General features: G+C 36.1%; 1 protein-coding gene across 3 annotated transcripts in view; it reads left to right on the plus strand.

Annotated features, from left to right (window-relative positions):
* Positions 1-20,499, plus strand: part of CTDP1 (CTD phosphatase subunit 1) — a 167,037-nt gene that overhangs the window by 81,252 nt on the left and 65,286 nt on the right. For 2 of the 3 annotated variants that reach the window (XM_020986907.2, XM_020986908.2), the window contains one exon: positions 2,831-2,996. The exons of the other annotated variant lie outside the window; for it this stretch is intronic. In XM_020986907.2, the coding sequence (XP_020842566.1) occupies positions 2,831-2,996 (166 nt within the window). The remainder of the gene's footprint in view (positions 1-2,830; positions 2,997-20,499) is intronic. 3 annotated transcript variants of the gene reach the window in all.

A 20,499-nucleotide genomic window follows, 5' to 3' on the forward strand; every position in this document is an offset into this window, starting at 1 on the left:
TTTCTCAACTGTAAGACAGGGCTTAAAACCTATGCTACCTTCTTCATAGGGTTGCCTTGGGGCTCAAATAAGACAGTGTATATAAGAACACATAACTTGTGTCATGTGGTGATTGAAAGCTTTTGCAGAATATGATTCATTTATATGTGAGTTTTCCAAAGCCCTACAACTTGACCCCATTAATTTTTTTTTTTAAATCACTATCACTTTCCTGGCTCCTATTTTCATTAGTCAAGGATTTCAGTTCTTAAATTTTATTGAAGAAAGCATTTTTAACGAGAGCTCTATGTTCAGAACTTACATTTTAAATATAAATTCTACTTATTACTGATTCTAGGAAAAGATCATCTTTCCATACATTTCCCTTTTATCTAAGACAGCAGAAGAGAGATGCACAATCTGTCTACAGGATGATTGCATGTAAATAGCCTAGAATAATAATGTTCCCGTCCTTGCAGCCCAGATGGCATCAATATTGCTTCCAAGTTCCTAACAGCACCCTCACACCCCAGTGCCCTACACACACACACACACACACACACACACACACACACACACACACACACACAGAGGTAATAGAGAAACAGGGATGACAATTATTTTCTTCAGGAATCATATAAATTACTTGAAGTTGGAGATGTGGAAAGAGGTAAAATTTCTTACAGACTCTGGTGAGAGGAGAATCAAGAGAGGGTGGTGTTAAGAGGGTAGTGTTGTGAAAACCCAAAGTGGAGACAAGCCTTTATAAAGTACTTAATCTGTGTTTATTCATACGAAATGGAAGAAGCCCCAGTAATTGGACTCCTCTTAAACTAGATTCCACTTTAATGACAGAAGAGTGAAGAATCTTGTTTATTCTATCAAGGGTCACTGACTGGTTGGAAGACACAAGAGCTTATGTAGAATTAAAAATCAGTTTGTTGTTAAAGATAAATATTGATTGTCTACATCATCTTTTGAAGTTTATAGGAGCCATAAAATTAACAAATTAAATTTAAAAATGTGTCTTAGATAGTTAAGGGGGAAAACAGAAGAGAGGGGAAGAAAATGTAGAAAGAATAAAGAACAGGGTCAGTGAGCAGGGGAGAAATAACAGCAGAAGAAGGAGAAAGATCTTTAAAAAATCTGTAGGTTCTCAGGGTAAATTATCAGTGCTTAATACAGTATCTTGCACATAGTAGGTGCTTAACAAACCTTTATTGACTGATCACCTATTGCTGCCTTCATTTTCAGAGTTCTTATTTCTTTAGCAGTTCACTACTATTCACAATCCTTTAATTGTTTTCGTCCAAACATTCAGGCTGCTCTAGGTGGGAAATTATCCCCTTGTCAGGAAAACTGTCAACTGAGCAATATTCCTAAACTGTTTGCTTTCCGCAGTGTAGGTTAAATAAAGCTGAGGCCAGCTTCTCATCCCGGGATTCTGGGTAGATGTAAATATAGTACATCGTAAACCAATTTGGCTGCTGCTACTTAAGCTAGTGTTAGAGAAATTCTGCTAGCTAAGATAATTACATTCCTTACTAGCCCCTGCTATTGTGATTAGTATTCCATCAATTGTTTGAAGAGTAGTAGATCAGGGAGGCAGCTAGGTGGTGCAGTGGATAGAATGCCAGGCCTGAAGTCAGGAAGACTCATCTTCCTGAGTTCATAGCTGATCTCAGACTCTTACTAGCTGTGTGACCATGGACAAGTCACTTACCCTTGTTTGCCTCAGTTTCATCTGTAAAGTGACCTGGAGAAGGAAATGGCAAATTACTACAGGTTCTTTGCCAAGAAAACCCCAAGTAGGGTCTCAAAGAGTCAGATACAACTAAAAAACAACTAAGGTCATATCTGTGCTGATTTTTCTACATCAACTTAAATAATTTTGTTTGCTGTCCTCCTTAGGAGCTCTTTGGACTTCAAGTGATCTTTTTTTTTTCCTTTGTAAATAGCCATCATTGATCTTGGAAATAAGATAGAATCTTACTTAATAGTTTGCCACACTCATCAGGTGACATCTTGATGGGCTAAACATCCCTTTGTGAATAGAATACTCAGGGACCAAATAGACCACTAAGTTAAAAACAGACATGTCCCTCTTGGACATTATTAGCTAACAGTGGATGCTGCTAAGGATTTGAGTTTTTTTTTATTTTAAAAGGAGATGACCTAACATTTATTTTTAAACTAAATTGACTAGTTGTTTCTTCCTTCAACTCGTACTATTTATGATGATGAGGGGAAAAAACAATAAAAGATAAACACCACCACTTGAACTTTAAAAGCAAACATCAAAAACTGTTTTGTTGGGCCATTGATTCTGTAGTTTTTGTTTTGTTTTATTTTTGCTTTTTTTTTTCGGGGTGTGGGGGAGCTTTTGTTGTTGTGATTAAGAGTCATGGTCTTAGAGCTGGAAGGGACCTTTGAGGTAATCTAGTACGATTCTCTTATTTTACAGAGGAAACTGAAGCCTGGAGAGGTTAAGTGGTTTTCCCACAGTCATATAAGTGACAAGTGGCAGAGACAGAATCTAAACATAGGTCCTAACCTTCATAAGGTTTTGTTGTTATTGTTGTTGTTGTGTCTTTTTTTTTAAAGGTAAGAACTGTTTTAATGGGGTTTCTCTAATCCTTTTTGTAAGCAGAATAACAAATAAATAATGAAGGGAAAGCAACCAAATGAGAAAGTGTTTTGAAACCTTATGGATTTTTTACTACACTGAATTATTTTACTGTGTTGGTGTTTCTCTATTTGTGAACTCCCAAGAGTCGGGAATCTGATTCATTGCTGAAATGATGCACTTCAAACAATTTTTCCTCATATGGGACCTGTGAAATTTTTTCAGAGTTGTTCAACCACATCAACAACAGATGTTTGATGAAGAAATGTCAGCCAATCAAGATGAAGATGAGCAGCCTGGTCCATCCAGAAGAAAACGACAGCCAAGTATGTCTGAGACAATGCCGCTATACACACTTTGTAAAGAGGATTTAGAAAGTATGGATAAAGAGGTGAGCCATGACCAAATGCCAGGAATCTAAAGAAATGGTTTTAGGAATATAAAACAGAAGTGCTGGCTGTTTTTGATGGCAGTAATAATTGATAACTACTTTTGTGTCTGAGCATTCTCTCTTCTAGCTGAGTTTTATTTCTATAGATTTTGGTACTTGCATAGCGGAAGCAAAATTGAAATACTACTGTATTTATGTTGTTGGTTTTATGTTTACATATTCCTTTATATTAGAACTCCTGGCATCATGAAATATTTTAAATTAGATCCATGAAACTACTCAGTGATATCGGCAGAAGATGTCATGTGTGCACTTTGTAATGCAGGTATTATTTCCCGTTATGTGCTATTTTTACTGCATTATGCATATGCAAAACAAGTGGACCTAGGCTAAGAGCCCAGTAATAGTGCTGTTAAAAATATCTGTTTGTAGTATAGTGATAATGATCTTTCCTAATGTATTTTAATACCATTTTAGCTTCTATAATTTACTTTTTATCTTGTGTTATGTGGAGAGTTTAACTCCTGATGCTTTTATGCTGCTTTATTAGACAATTAAATAATTTTAGACTAACTTTTTTTTTAAATGTTGCATTGTGGGTCTAATGGCAGTGGAATCTGCAGTCTGTTATTAAATACAGACTAAATATAGTGGTTTTCTTCCTTGGAGGAAAAAAAAAACCTGAAACTTAATAATTCAAATTAAGATTTAAGATTTTTACCACAGTTTAGTCAAGTTAAATTAGAAAGGTATTAGCAATGGTATCCCCAACACAATAGGTTAATTTTTTTTAGTCTGAATTCAGGAATGCTTTTAAGTGAATTTAGATTTTATTAACTGGAGTAACACTTGCATATTTTTGAAAAAAATTGTAATACACATATTTAGAAGATTTCCAGTAGACAAGTTTTGTTTACTTAGCGATTTGTGTTCCTCTTTCAGTAATTTCCCAGTCACCAGATTGGGACTCTCTAATGTAAGGGCTCTTATGGTTCTGTCATTCTTTGGTTCTGTGTGGTAACCATATATAGATTTACAACACTGATTTAAGGTTTTCAGATGATTCTGATTAAGGTGAAAGTTGTTATTGATTTCTTAATTCTTGAACGTCTTTCAGAAACTTAATTTAACCAGCTAAATTAATTTAGTTCTTTGTGCTTTGGAGGAAAAAATGTTACATAATATTTAGATTGAGAGAATAATGGACCGTGTTAATGAAAAATAATGTTTTGTTTATTTTTAACCCTATCAGAAACTATATATTATCATCTTAGTCTTATTTATACTAAAATGTATAAAATGACACTAGTATCAAGCTACTTTCAGGATTACTGTCTTAATTATTATGCCTCCTTGCTTAATTCCTGTTGATATACATAATAAACATATTTATTCAGTACATACTGTATGTTGGAGGATACAATGAAAAAATACAATAGACACAAAAATGAAACAGTCTCTCTCTGTAGTGTACATTCTCTTGGAAGCAACATGTACCCATGTAAGTAAATAGAAAGTCATTAAGGAGGAAGGGCATTAACAGTTGGCCTCAGGAAGAGCTTCATGTAGAAGGTGGTGTGAGAAGATTCTGGGTAGTGGGAGAGAGACAGAGAGAGAGGAGTCCATTCCATGCAAGGGAGATGACAGTGCAAGGACATGGAGTTAGAAGATACAGTGACATGAACAGAGAGGAGGCCAGTTTGAGTAGACCATAGGATGTGAGGAGACTAATGTATAGTGAGGTTGGAAAGGTTACCTGAGGTCAGATTATGAAGTATTTTGAAAGCCAAATGGAGGAGCTTTTATTTTATCTTAGAGGAAAAAGGGAACCATTGGAGTTTATGGATTAGATAAAATGTACTCTCCAACATCTTACTTAGATATCTGGGGAAAGCTTTTATGATGATCAAAGAAAATAATAATTGAGAAATCAAGAAAAATATTTTCTTTGAATAATTTTCCTTTATTGCTTTTTGTGTTTTATAATGTCATGGAACAATATGTGCATGGTTACAATTTACAAGTCAGTAAATAGCTAGCTTATAATGGCTGTATGTTTCAATAGACTTTTGAATATGAGCTATTTCCCATAGGTACTTTATATACAGAAAACACGGAGTCATGATAAGTTCACAATTATATAGTCACTGGCCTATTTGGGAAGGAGCCATTTTGTTATGTTTCAGGGAAGGGACAACAGAAACTTTGTAATATGGTAGTCTTCAGTTTGCTTATTCTTGTTTCTAGAGGGAAATGCCTCACTTCTAACATAGTTTATAGTATATAAATATTTTACTGATGCCCAAATTTACAAAATAATACTGGTAACAGATGATTTTGAGGATTGCCATATTTATTGTTGTGCCCAATCTTGTTTAATTATTACTTACTACTCATACACATAATCAGCAAGTATTTATTAAGTGCCTAATATGTTTGGGGGAATACAGTACAAAAATGCAGTGCAAATGCAAAAATGAAACAGTCCTTGCTCTCTAGTTTATATTCTGTTATCCTTAACTTGAAGATGGTGCTTATTAGTCAGCATACACTTGGCTGAGTTTGTGAACAGTTTTTCTGAACTCATGATAAGTCTAGGGAACAGTTCAATTTTGACACATATTCGGCATCCATAAGAAACAGCTCTTACCAGAGGGCAGGTACCTTGCCCAGTGAAGTTTATCTGTCTCAAGAGCAACTTTGAAGAAGCTGTTGTACCTTAGAAAAGAAACATCAAAGCCCGTTTTGTAAGGCTTCTTAAGAAAAGTCACAAAGGATATTAAAATGTTTGAACATGTCAGAGGCAAGCTAAGAGGCTAAACATGGTTGTGATAGATATTAAAATAATAAGTAAAAAATTAATTCAGTTGCACCTAGAGCTTGGTCCATCATTAACCCTTACTTTTTTGGGCAGAAATTCCTATTTCAATGTCACCCAAATTGTGAGGCAGATTTTACAGCCTGTATCAGAAAACAGTGGCTAGCAAAGCCCACTCATAATACTTAGTCAAACTACATCTGGAGTATCATGTTCAGTTCAGGGCCCCACTTTTTTTTTATTTTAATTTTTTTATTAATTTATTTTTAGTTTTCAACAATCGCTTCCATACACTTTTGAGTTTTAAATTTTTCTCCCCTATCCCCAAGACGGCATGCAATCTGATATAGGCTCTTTGTATACATTCCTATTAACCTTTTTCACATTAGTTATATTGTAAGGAAGAATTAGAACCAATAGGAGGAGCTACAACAAAGAGGAAACAAAACAAAACAGAAGGGGGAAAAAAGAGCAAATAGTATGTTTTGATCTGTATTCAAACTCCATAGTTTTTTCTCTGGATGTGATAGCATTTTCCAGCATGAGACTTTTGGAGATCCTTGCATTGCTGGGAAGGGTTAAGTCTATCAAAGTTAGTCATCATACAACATGACTGTTAATGTGTGCAACATTCTCCTGGTTCTGCTCATTTCATTCAGCATCAGTTCATATAAGTCTTTCCAGGTTTTTCTGAAATCCACCTGCTCATCATTTCTTACAACACAATAGTATTCCATTACATTCATATATCACAACTTGTTCAGTTAATGGGCAGCCCCTCAATTTCCAGTTCTTTGCCACCACAGAAAGAGCTGCTATAAATATTTTTGTACATGTGGGTCCTTTTCCCATTTTTGTGATCTCTTTGGGATACAGCCCTAGAAGTGGTGTTACTGGGCTGCACATTTTTATAGCCTTTGAGCATAGTTACAAATTGCTGTCCAGAATGGTTGGATCAGTTCACAACTCCACCAATAATGCATTAGTGTTCCAATTTTCCCACATCTTCTCCACCATTTATCATTGTCCTGTTTTGTCATGTTAGCCAATCTGATGGGTGTGATGTGGTACCTCAGAGTTGTTTTGATTTGCGTTTCTCTAATCAATAGTGATTTAGAGCATTTTTTCATATGACTATAGATGGCTTTAATTTCTTCATCTGAAAACTGCCTGTTCATATCCTTTGACCATTTATCAATTGGGGAGTGATTTGTATTCTTATAAATTTGACTCAGTTCTCTATATATTGTAGAAATGAGGCCCTTATCAGTGACACTGGTTGTAAAAATTCTTTCCCAATTTTCTGCTTCCCTCCTAATCCTGGTTGTATTGACTTTGCTTGTGCAAAAACTTTTCAATTTAATATAATCAAAATTATCCATTTTGCATTTCATAATATTCTCTTTCACCTGTTTGGTCATAAATTCTTCTGTTCTCCACAAATCTGACAGGTGAACTATTCCTTGCTCTCCCAGTTTGCTAAGTATCAGCCTTTATATCTAAATCATGCACCCATATTGACTTTATTTTTGGGATTTGGTGTAAGATTTTGGTCTGTGCCTAGTTTCTGCCATACTCTTCCAATTTTCACAGCAGTTTTTGTCAAATAGTGAGTTCTTATCCCAGAAGCTGGGGTTAGTTTGGTTGGTAGGGCACTGAATAAGTTATTAGCTTAGGTAGAATTGTCATTTTCTTATATTAGCTCAGCCTACCCCTGAGCAATTGATGTTTTTCCAGTTTTATAGATCTGACTTTATTTATGTGAAAATGTTTTGTAATTGTGTTCACATAGTTCCTGGGTTTGTTTCAGTAGGTAGACTCCTAAATATTTTATGTCTACAGTAAGTTTAAATGGAATTTCTCTATCTCTTGCTATTGGGCTTTGTTGGTAATATATAGAAATGCCGGTGATTTATGTGGGTTTATTTTATAACCTGCAACTTTGCTAAAGTTGCTTATTATTTCAAGTAGTTTTTTACTTGATTCACTAGTGTGTGTTGTGTGTGTGTGTGTGTGTGTGTATTGATATACTAGATATACTTGATTCTCTAGTATGTCATCATATCATCTGCAAGGAGTGATAGCTTTGTTTCTTTGCCTATTCTATTACCCAGGGCCCAATTTTTATAAAAGATATTGACAAGCTTGGGTACATATAGACAAAGGCAAATAAGATAGTATGGAGACCTGAAGCCATAACTCTTGACATTTGAAGAATATCAGGACATGGTAGGGCTCACATGAGGCATATTTGGGGATTTAATTTGGAGGGTTGTTATGTAGTTGAGTGATTAGACTTCATTTTAAACCAGAGTTTATAGTGGAATCAATGGGTAAATGGATATTAAAAGGAGATCCATTTCAGCTCAGTAGTTTAACCAAGCGGACCAGTCATTGATGTTTAAGAAACAGGAAGGTACCAAAGTGAGGTTGACCTAAGTTTTAGAGTCTATCTAATAGAATAAGAAATGGGCATTCTAGATTCTCTTTTATTTTAGGTAAGATTATGTGATCGTTACCATTCATCTGTCATTTGAAAAAACTTGTTTGAAACAAGAGAGCATCCTTTTGCATACCACATTCTTTCACTTAGGCCTGAGAAGAATTTCATGTTTCTTAAATTAATGACACCACTACTTCCTACCATTGAAATGTGTGTGCACACACATGTTTGTGTTTGCCTGTGAAAGAAAAGAAATGCTTGAAGATGACAAACTCACCTGTTCCAGAACTGAGACATTAAATGTACCTTTACTAGCAGTTAGCCAAATAATTGAGTCCGTTATAATAAGTATTATAGAAAGTAAGAATACTATATATGTCAGAGGACTCTTAACATTTGCTTTCTAATAGTTTATAATTCATAACTGTGTGAGATTAGATTGTATCTACAATTGTATTCAGTACAGGGTTGACTGAATGTTTTAGAGGATGTTACACATTGATATCAATCCAACTGTGTGTAGATGCAGAGGATATAAAGACAGAAATAAAACAGTTTCTGTCCTCAAGGAGCTTATGATCATTAGAAGGACACAACATGCAAACAAATATGTGTATATATATATACATATACATATATGTGCATATATATATGACAGGAAATTATATACAGCCTAAATAGGAAATAATTAACAGAGAGAAGACACCAGAATTAAGAGGGATTGGGGAAGGCTTCCTGTAGAAGGTGGAATTTTAGTTGAGATTTAAAGGAAGCCAGGGGGAGATCAGTAATCAGAGTGGAGGAGGGAGAGCACTGCAAGCAGGCATAGAGGACAGCCAGAGAAAGTGCCCAAAGCCCAAGAGATGGACTCTCTTGTTCCTAGAACAGCCAGAAAGGCCACTGTCACTGAATCAAAGTATATGATGAGGAATAAGGTGTAATAAGGAGACTGGAAAGGAAGGAGGGAGATAGATTGTGCAGGACTTTGTATGCCAGAGCATTTTGTATTTGCTGCTGGAAGCCACTGGAGTTTATTGAGTAAAGTAGTAAGTAAATAGGACCTGCACTTTAGGAAAATCATTTTAGTGGCTGAATGGAGGATGAATTGGAGTAGAGAGAGATTTGAGGCAGGCAGGCCAACCTGATTGTTGCAGTAATTCAGATATAACATGATGAGAGCCTATACTAGTAGTGGCAATGTCAGAGGAGAGAAGGAGACATATTTGGGAGGTGTTACAAAGGTGAAACCTTCAAGATTTGGCAACAGATTTGGATATAGAGACAGGGACGGAGGGAATGAGAGATAATGAGGAATTCTGGATGACTTCTAGGTTGCAAGTCTGAGGGACTGGGATGATGATGTTGCCCTCTGCAGTAATAAAGAAGGTAGGAGGCAGGGAGGATTTAGGGAGAAAAAAATAATGAGTTCTGTTCTGGACACGTTAAGTTTAAAAAAATGAATGTTAAAATTTGTCTTTACATGTAACTTTTTTAAAAATCTAATTAAAAAAGGAAAGATAGTGAAATGTAATCTTGTTGGTTTATAAGGTTATGAGGTTGAAACCCTGGAGGTATATGGTATAATCCCTCATTCTATAGATGAAGAAAAGAGAGATTATGACTAAAAAGATTTTGACTTTGGTTGAGTGGCAGAGACAAGACCTGGGCCTCAGGTACCATTGTACAAGTGTAGGTTCTTTGTCTTATGCTGTGCAGTGCTCACCCTTGTCCTTTCATAAATCCTCCATAGAGGATCAATGCATCATGCTGCAGACTTTCCTCTAGGTCTTTTAATGTTTTGTTGATGATACCAGTGCAACAAGAAGGATAGCTGTCTTTTATCCACCGCTCTTATTATAGGACAAGCCTACCTTCTTTTGGGGTCATATATGTCTTTGATTTCATCATTCTTATTTATTATTCATAAGTCCTTGTTGATGTGAAGTGACTTATTTACATCTACCGTGCAACTTTCAATTTCTTTGGGATAAAAAATTCTATTTACCTCCAGAGAGATAATGATGACCTGTTCGTGCAAATTGGAGCATATTTTTTTAGCCTTATTTTTCTTGGGGTTTTGTTGCAACATGGCTAATATGAAATATGTTTTGAATGATTTAACATGTATAGTTGAACACTAAAAATAAATAAGTTTTCTATTTAACGCTCTATTCCTTCCCCCAAAAAAAAATAAAATAAAAGCCCTCAGATCCAAAGAAGCGGACAGGCCAACTAAGCACCTGTAGCATCAGGGCAAGGGAGATGTACAGGAGGCTTGAGATGAGTTTAATCTCCAGCATGGGGTTTGTCATGGCCACGGCAGGGTATGAAACCAATTTCTGATTGGGAATCATTCAAGAAGAAGAAGAAAGGCCAGCAGAGATCAGAACCTCTGGTGGACAACCAGGAAACTGGTTGAAAAGAGGCAGAGCATAGGGCTTTCTACCAACCACCTCATCTACATAGGCAGTAGCAGCAGTGTCCAAACTAGAAAGAAATGAGATTTTTAAAAAAGCCTACTTAATCTGTACAAGGATGGCTTGCCTGAACAAAAATCCTAATCCAAGAACTGAAGCTGAAAACACGAGAAAACAGAAAAAAAAATTTTAAACAGTAAAAAAAAATTGGGGTTTAAGATAAACCCCAGAGGTAAATGCAGATGAAGAGAGCAATCCCACCACAATTTCAGAGGAAAAAATAATGGTTTGAATACAAGGACTACAATAGTTACTGGACATAATGAAATGAGATTTTAAAAATTATATTATAAATGAAATGAGAGTTTAAGAGGAAAAAATTGAAAGGAGGATGCTTGTCTTGGCACAGAAAATGAAAAACCTTAAACATATAGTTTATTACCTAAAAAAACAGAGTGAACAGAGGAGACAAGAAATACTAAAACAAATTGAGGAAGTTTAAAAAAAAATTAGAAGAAAGCTCAAGGTATCTTTATTCAAAGCAACTGACCTGGGAAATAGGTCAAGAAAGAAATAATTTAAGTACTGTTAGACATCCTGAAAAGCATAACCAAACAACTGCCTGAACTTATTTAAGAAAACTACCTAGATTTATTAGAGCTAGAGGATTAGACAAAATTTTGATAGCATGAGCTTCAGAGGAGGAGGAAAGGTTGTTGAGTGGTGGTGACAAGATTTTAGAAGTAACTCTGTAACACAAAAGACTAGTGTGACAGGAAGTATGAAAGAAGATGCAGCCAGTTCTATATGTTATGGTATGTGGTAGTGTGATTTGTGTGAAGCCAGGTTTCTGAGGGCCAAAAGGTTGGAAGGAAGAGATCTAAAATGAAGGAAAGAATGTTATTTATGGACTGGCAATCCAGAGGACATAATTGATAAGGTGGCCAAAGTTGAAGTGAAACATCAAAGTTTAGGGTTGGGGAGGAGAGCAATGGGAGGCATGAGGTGAGGGAGGGAATGGTTTAAAAAAAAAAGTCGCATTTTTCTACTTGCTAATGAGGTGCAGAAGCCAAAGTAATAGCCATAAAAACCCTTTAGGATGGAGGAGAGAAGTGACCAGAGATCTCCAGTTGCTCCCCTCCCACCAGTAAGGAGATTTCAGTTATTTGTACTGAATTGGCATAGTAGCATTGAAGAAATTTTAATCAGATTAGTTAACTATTTTTCTCTGTTTTTCTAGGAGAAGGTATTCTGCTTTTGTCTGCTAAGTAGATTGTTCTGAGCACCATTACTTTTTCTCTAATTTCTATACTCAGCATCTTTGCTTTCATTAGTGCAAAATGCTCAGTGGGATAGTTTCCCTGTATTTTCCAAGCATTTATCAAACATATGCAAGTGCTAATAGGTGTGGATTATATGAGAAATGTAGCAGTAGAGCCTCCAATCTTATGAAAAACTTTTGTCCCAAAAAAAGAACAAGTTTGACATTTGCTGTTCAGTTTACAACTCTTGATCTTTGTTGTGTTGCTGCTTGTTCTTATGTTACATCTAAAATTAAAGAATTTGTGCACACAACGCTATTATTATCTGATGGGCCTGTTGCTGTATGTCAGATGTTTAAGGGTTGCTTTTAAGCAGTTAGGGATTTAGCTGGCATTAAAGTTCATAATATAATGTATGTATGCACGTATATAGACAGACATATACTTATGAATACACTATGTTTATGTGTACACATGTGTGTTTGATAGATCCAAGAAGGTCTTACTTATGGTGAATGACCTTGGCATCAATATCACTAGCATAGTGAGAACCTTGGGCCAGAAGGCCAATTAGGAGGCTTTTGCAGTTATCTAAGTGAAAAGTGATGAGGGCCTGCAGCAGGGTGGTGGCTGTGTGAGTGGAAAGAGGGAAACATATATAGATGATTTTATGGAGGTAGAAATGACAAGAATTGACCACCAAGTGGACATGTGAAGAGTTGAAAATAATACCAAGGTTGTTAAGTTGGGAGATTAAAAGAATGAAGGTACTTTCAACAGAAATGTGAAACTCTGGAAGAGGAGAGGGCTTGGGGGAAAAATGGGTGAAGTTTCAGACATGTTACATTTGAGATGTGTCCAGCATATGCAGTTTGAAATATGCAATAGGAAATTGGTGATGTGAGACTGAAGTTCAGGGGAGAGAAACAGGGCAGGGTGTGTATAGATCATGAGTCATCTGCATAGAGATGATAGTTAAAACTCATGGTAGCTGAAGGGGTTAACAAGAGGGAAATTAGAGCAAGAAGAGAAATAGGTTTAGGGCAGAACTTCAGGGAACACTCACAATTAGGAGGAACTTTATGGATAATGACATAGCAAAGAAGACAAAAGGGTGGTCAGACAAGTATAAGAAGAATCAGGAGAGAGTAATGTCATAAACCTAGAGAGCATAAAATGTGTGTGCAGCTGGAAAATGTGATCACCAGTGTCAAATGCAGCAGATAGGTCAAGAAGGATAAGTACTGAGAAAAGACCATTAGGCTTGGCCATTTCAAGGTCATTGGTAACTTTGGAGAGAACAGTTTCAGCTAACTGATGAGGTTAGAAGGTAGATTGCAAAGAATGAAGAGGAAATGGAGGCAGGCAGTGTAGATAGCTCCTTTATTTTTTTATGTACTGATTTATTTATTGAGGAGCATGACTGGGAAAGAGAAGAGAAATATAGGACAATTGCTTAAATGGAGGGTGGGGTCTAGTGAAGGTTAATTTTTTTTTTTAAGGATAGGGGAGACTTGGACATTTTTGAAGGTGGAAGAAACTAACACATAAGAGAGAAGAGGGAAAGGGGAGATGCATTCTGCTAGAGAAGATCAGAGAGGATGGGATCAAGGGCACATGAATGTGTCAGGGTTGACTTTGGCAAGGAGAAGGGCCACCTCCTTGTCAGAGACTGGGGAAAAGAACAAAAGATAAGATGAAGAGAGTGGGAAAGTCAGAGCTCACATTTAATTGCCACAGTTTTATCAGCAAAGTAAAGTTAAAATCTTCAGTTGAGAGAGAATGGAGGAGAAGTTATAGCATGCTTGAAGTAACAGATTTGGTTTGACTTCTTTGGGAGTGAGATAGGCAATGGAGGTTGAATAAAAGGACTACCTTGCAGCTGAAGGCCCAATTCAGATTGGCATGTGTGGCTTTGAGAGGTAGTCAGTTCCTCCTTGCTGCCCTCATTAGAAGTCTTTGAGCAAAGGTTGGACAAGTATTTATCAGGTATGTTGTAGAGGCAATTCTTTCTTGGATATAGGTTGGACTAGGTGGGCACTGAGTTCCTTTCCAGTTTTGAAATTCTGTGAATTTGTGAAGCCAGGTTCCTGAAAAGCAAATATTTGAGCTTAAAGTAAAACCCAAGGCATAAAGTAAGAGAAGTAGAGGAAAAACTGAAGTGATGCTAAAGGAGACCCAAAATAATACTGAAGAAAATAACACCTTAAAAAATAGCCTAACCCAAATGGCAAAAGAGATCCAAAAAGTCAATGAGAAGAGTGCCCTAAAAAGCAAAATTAGCCAAATGGAAAAGGAAGTCCAAAAGCTTACTGAAGAAAATACTTCCTTGAAAATTAGAATGGAGAAATTGGAAGCTAATGACAATTTGAAAAATCAACGCACTGTAACACCAATCTGAAAGAATGAAAATATAGAAGAGAATGTGAAATATCTCATTGGAAAAGCAACTGACCTGGAAAATAGATCCAGGAGAGAGAACTTAAAAATTATTGGACTGTCTGAGGGCCATGATCAAAAAAAAGAGCCTAGACATCATCTTTCAATAAATTATCAAGGAAAACTGCCCTGATATTTTAGAACCAGAGGGCAAAATAGAAATTGAAAGAATCCACCGATCACCTCCTGAAAGAGATCCCCAAAGGAAAACTCCTAGGAATATTGTAGCCAAATTCCAGAGTTCCCAGGTCAAGGAGAAAATATTACAAGCAGCCAGAAAGAAACAATTCAAGTATTGTGGAAACACAATCAGGATAACACAAGATTTAGCAGCTTCTACATTGAGGGGACCGAAGGGCATAGAATATAATGTTCTGGAGGGCAAAGGAGATAGGACTGCAGCCAAGAATCACCTACCCAGCAAAACTGAGTATAATCCTTCAGGGTAAAAAATGGTCATTCAATGAAATAGGGGACTTTCAAGCATTCCTGAGGAAAAGACCAGAGCTGAATATAAAGTTTGACTTTCAAATACAAGACTCAAGTGAAACATGGAAGAGGTAAACAGGAAAGAGAAATCATAAGGGACTTATTAAGGTTGAACTGTTTACATTCCTGCATGGAAGGATGATATTTGTAAGTCGTGAGTCCTTTGTCAGTATTAGGGTAGTGGGAGGGAAGAAAATTATGTGTATGTATACATAGATAGAGGGCACAGGGTGAGTTGAAGATGAAGGGGTGATATCTGGAAAATAAAATTAAGGGGTGAGAGAGAATTATACTGGGAGAAGGAGAAAAGGAGAAGTAGAATGGGGTAAATTATCTCACATGAAACAGACAAGAAAAAGCTTTTACAGTGGAGGGGAAATAGGGAATGGTGAGAGGGAATGAGTGAATTTTATTCTCATAGGATTTGGCTTAAGGAGGGAATGATATACACAATGGGGTATGGAAATCTATCTTACCCTACAGGAAAATGAGGGGAGAAGGGGACAAGAGAGCAGTGAGTTGATAGAGGGGAGGGCAGGCTGGGAGAGGGGATAATCAAAAGCAAACACTTCTGAGGAGGAACAGGGTCAAAAGAGAGAATAGAATAAATGGGGAGTAGGATAGGATGAAGGGAAATATACTTAGTGTTTCACAATAGGACTACTGTGGAAGTGTTTTTCATGACTACACATCTGTAACCTGTATCAAGATGCTTACCTTTTCAATGAGGGTGGGTGGGGAGAGAGGAAAGGGAGAAAATTTGTAACCCAAAGTTTTAAAAACACATGTTAAAAATAAAAAATTTAACAAAAAAAATTTTTTTTAAGTAAACAAAAAAACCCAAGGCATAACTGTATAAACTTGGTACAGGTAAATCAGTCAATGAATTAGTAACTGCAATTAGGATAATGTGGGGTTTTTTTATGGATATTAACCAAAGAAAATATTTATACAAGTATTTGTTAAATAGAACTTCTTGTGTCTGTTGAAGTGCTGTATAGACTTCTGCTATGTCACATTTGTTATAATGAAATTTTACCTGTGTAAAAATCCAATAAATGATTTTGGTCCTTTCCAACTAGGGAAATAAGCCATTTAGGTGAGGAAATCTGTGAAACTTTTCTGAAAACATATCTACAAACACATGCACCCACCAATTGAGAATCAGTTACTGCTTATGAGTTGATCTCTTCATTTTGTATATGTCCCATCATGGGGATATAAACATTTTACAATTGCCTTATGTGCCAGCTAACAAAAATGTAGCATTCATTACCAAGTACAAGGTAACTAATCAGCTTTAAGATAATGAAGCAGAATTCTTAAAAATGGACATTTTTTTCAAGATAATTTCTAGTTGTAGAATACAGAGTTAATCAGGATAGTTTACATTGTTTGTTAGCATAAATATTTGTCATGGCAAATAAAATGTTTTCCTTTCCTACCCAATTTTTAAAATTCAAATTATGTTTTTCTATAAAGTAAAAAATGTTTGAGCAGGTCTCAGAAATGGTTTTCTCTTGATGCAAAGGAAACACGCACTTAGAGCGATTTTCAAAAATAGTAGGAAGTTTAAAAAAATACTCTCAATTTCTTCTTTGCAGCCCAAGAGCAGTGACAGTTTTCTTTAATCCCTTTAAACAAGGTAATTTTGTTTAGATAATGTGCCAAGTGACCAGTATGACCATTTCTTCCCAGAGAATATTGTTGTGCTTAGTTTTTAAAAAGTTAATAGGTTGTGTATTTCCCACTGCCTTAGAAAAATGTGATTAAGGTAAAATTTGTATGAAAATAAGATTCTTTTCCAGAAAAGATGTCATTGAGTAATTTGAATACTGTGTGTGTGTGTGTGTGTGTGTGTGTGTGTGTGTGTGTGTGTGTATAAGTACTAAGAACTGTATTTATTTTCGTTATTTTGTCCCTAAAGAGATTTCATCTTAAGTAGAGATATGGATTCACCTGGTACTCTGTCATTCTTTAAAATTTTTTAAAGTAGCAAAACAAAGGCAGAATTTGTTTTTCCTTTAACTCACTTGTGTTTATTGCTTGATATCACATAAAAATCTTGTCACCTAAAAATCTCCTTCATGTTATCCACATACAGTCATTCTGGGTGGTTCATAATAGTATTATATATCTGGTACCTATATTGTGTACTCTAACTCATATCCAGTCTTTTTTTTTTCTTTTTTGAGCTAGGTTGATGTATGAAAGAAACAGTGTTAAAAGAAGCAACTATCCATTAACAAATGTTCATTTTCTCGTAGATTGGCAATTTGATTTCTGCCTTCATCGCTAAATTGATTCTGTTGTCTCATAGGTTACCACTCATCTCTTAATTGCCAAATTGCCCTTTCTCAGTTTTCAGCCTTTTTTTTTTTTGGCTAGGCAGTGGGGTTAAGTGACTTGCCCAGGGTCACACAGCTAGTAAGTGTTATGTGTCAGAGGCCAGATTTGAACTCAGGTCCTCCTGAATCCAGGGTCGGTGCTCTATCCACTGCGCCACCTAGCTGCCCCAGTTTTCAGCCTTCTTGACCTCTGCTGCTGAGAACTTCCTATTCCTGGATACAGTATTCTCCCAGGCTTTAATGATAGGGCTTGTTCTTTATTGTTTCTCTTCTCTGTCTGGCTATTCCTTCTCAGTCTGTATTGCTAGATCACTTATTCATGTTTACCTCCTTCTCCAGCCTCTCCAAGGTGTGGGCGTGCACCATACCTCTGTCCTTGGTCCTTTTCCCTTTTCTCTGTGTACTCTCTTGGTGATTTCATTAGTTTTCATGGTTTTAGCTATCATCTCAACGTCTGATGCTTCATAGAGATCAACTGGATAACAATTGAAAAAAGGATGTAGGATTTGTTAATGAGGACATCATTAGTCATGGTAGAGAGGGTGCTTCTCGTAGCACGTATAGAGTGGGGAAAAAACTACAAAGAATTAAGGAGCAAGTTGTGAGTTGATTTTGGTTATATAGAAGGGTTGGGGGCTGATAGGTGCAAAAGGATACAGTCTGAAACTTGGAGTCAGGAAAATCTGAATTTGAATCCTGCCTCGGACACTAGGTGTATGACCCTGGTCAAGTCACTTAACCTTTCTCTGTCTCAATTTCCTCATCTGTAAATGGGGATGGTGATAATAGCATCCACCTCACAGGGTTGTTACAAGGGTCAGATGAGTTAAAATATATGAGAAGTGCTTTGCAAACCTTAAAGCACTATGTAAATGCTAGCTGTTATTATTGGTGTCCTTGTTCAAGGTTGGAAGAAAAACAGGAGCAAAGAAATGACAATGAAAGTGAACTTTATATGTAGAGTACAATAATACAACCAGAGTAGTTAAAATAGAGGGTTTGTGTTAGGGAATAGTGGACAGTAAAGCTAGATGTGTAAGTTGGGCCAGGTTAAGTAGGTGTATTAGAATCTTTGATGTGATGTCAGTGCAAATGTGGAGGTTCCTTCTTTTGCCTGGGAGTGATGTGGTAAAACAGATTGATAGTGTATGTAATAGTTTGGATTGAAGAAACTACATTCACCACAATCAGTTATTATAACTATTATTATCATTATTACTGTATTGTCCAGGTAGAGGTGAGGAGAGCCTGCATTAGGATGAGTATAGAATGGAGAGAAAGTTATCAGTCTCCGGCAGTGGTAGTACCGTTACAACAAGTGAATGAAAATGAAAAGGCAGTTTGGTGTGAGCTAATTATAGTTCATAGCTAATATGTTTTTCAAATTCAACCCCATCATTCCCCAGAGCAACAGTTCTAGATGACAGATTCTCAGGCAATAATAGTGGTATTAATTACTGCTATAGGTGAAACTGGTCTACTCATTTTATAAGATTCTCTGACACTGACATGATTATTGATGGAAAAGTCTCGATAATAACTGCCATGATATTTTCACATTGCCACATTTTCCTCATTCAAGTACAGCAGCTGTTCTCAGTGTGGCGCCAGTATGATCTGATGAAAAATTTCTTTTCACATAATTGCCTTTTCCTCCCCCTGAAGTATTAACCACAGTACATACTCATATGTGAATTGCATAAGAGATGTATCTTTTCCTTAGAACAGAGTTTGTGTTTTTAATGAGATGATGATTTGCCTACCCTAATTCTTATCTTTAAGATATTGAAATGTGAACGAAGCAAGTTTATACAATGCCAAAGACATTCTCCTCTCCTTTTGGAACATTGCATTGGTTCTTCTACAAATATCAGTGTTTTAACTTCTGTAGTGAAAAGAGCACTGGACTTAGGAGAATCTTAGATTTGACTCTTGAGTCTGATAACTTAATAGCTTTGTGGACTTGGACAAATTGCCTGTGCTCTCTGAGCCTCATTTTCTTTATCTGTAAAATAGGACTGTAATACCTGCTGCGTTTACCTCATAAGCTTGTTTATGAGGTGAAATGAGATCATGTATATAAACTTGGTGCTAAACAAATGTCAGCAGTTTTTATGCCTGATGAACATTAATAGATATTTCTGATTTTTTGTGTAAATATTTTCTTGTACTCTCAATTCTTTCTGTGATGTATTCTTTATTTAGTAAGGAGTTTATATGCATCGAAAATAGCAAATCTTAGTACTGTATTTTTAGTGGTGTGATCAGATTTGTGAACAATGACTTCTGGCATTACTTTTACATCAGCAGATGTTTCTTTTGTTGCTTTTTCCTCTGCATTGTCAACACTTATCCTAATATTTTAACTACGTATTTTCAGTAATGATTCAGAGCCTGTAGTTAATTTAGAAAAGACATGATTCTCCACATTGCTTTAAATAGTCTTTCCTTTTCTTCTTGTGGATATGATTACGACTAAGGCCCAGCAGACAGGGAATATATGGTGAGTCTTTGCTGACCCCTTCATTTTTTATCCACATGAAGGTTTGTGGGGACAAGAAAGGTATGCACTTAAGCAAAAACTATTCTCATTCCAAGCTTTGCATATATTACTTAAAGTATTATGAGAAAAGCACATACCCATATTACTGCCTCTTCTCCCAACAACTAATATCTTATTCTAAGGTCAAATCAATTTTTTTAAAATGTTAATTCTGTGACAGTTATATTATAAACAGATTCCCCTTTATTCTTTTTTGATAATCAGTCTCTGACATGTATTGCAATAAGCTAAATGTCAAGGCTGTCCCAAGCTTATTATTTTCTGAACTCATGTTAGAGTACCCCAGGTTTGTCTTAGAACATTTTTTCTTACTCATTTTGGGAAGTATGTGATTTTAGCACAGAAGTCGTAGACTTTGCCCAGTTGCATCTTGATTCTAAAAAGATAAGTGGTCTCTTATTGGTTTTTTGAAAATTGGTAAAAATGAAGCAACATTTTTATGTTCTAATAAAATAGAGACACTATGGAGACCATATTTCATTTTGCCATGAAGCCTCAGTGACTTACTTGCATGCCCATTGAGCAGTTGACTGAAAATAGATGAAGCAGATCATAAGTCAATTTGCTGAAAGAAAATGAGACCAATTCATCATACCTCATGTAAATTAAATCCTTCCCCCACCCCCAACATTGGGTAGGGATGGGGTTAGATAGAAACCCAGGATATTATTTTTTTCACAAGGGCTCTATGTTTATTGTTTCTTCTTAATTCAGTAAGTTTTAC

This window comes from Phascolarctos cinereus, unplaced genomic scaffold (assembly GCF_003287225.1).
Source record: "Phascolarctos cinereus isolate Bilbo 61053 unplaced genomic scaffold, phaCin_HiC Scaffold_4;HRSCAF=312, whole genome shotgun sequence".
Classification (NCBI taxonomy): domain Eukaryota; kingdom Metazoa; phylum Chordata; class Mammalia; order Diprotodontia; family Phascolarctidae; genus Phascolarctos; species Phascolarctos cinereus.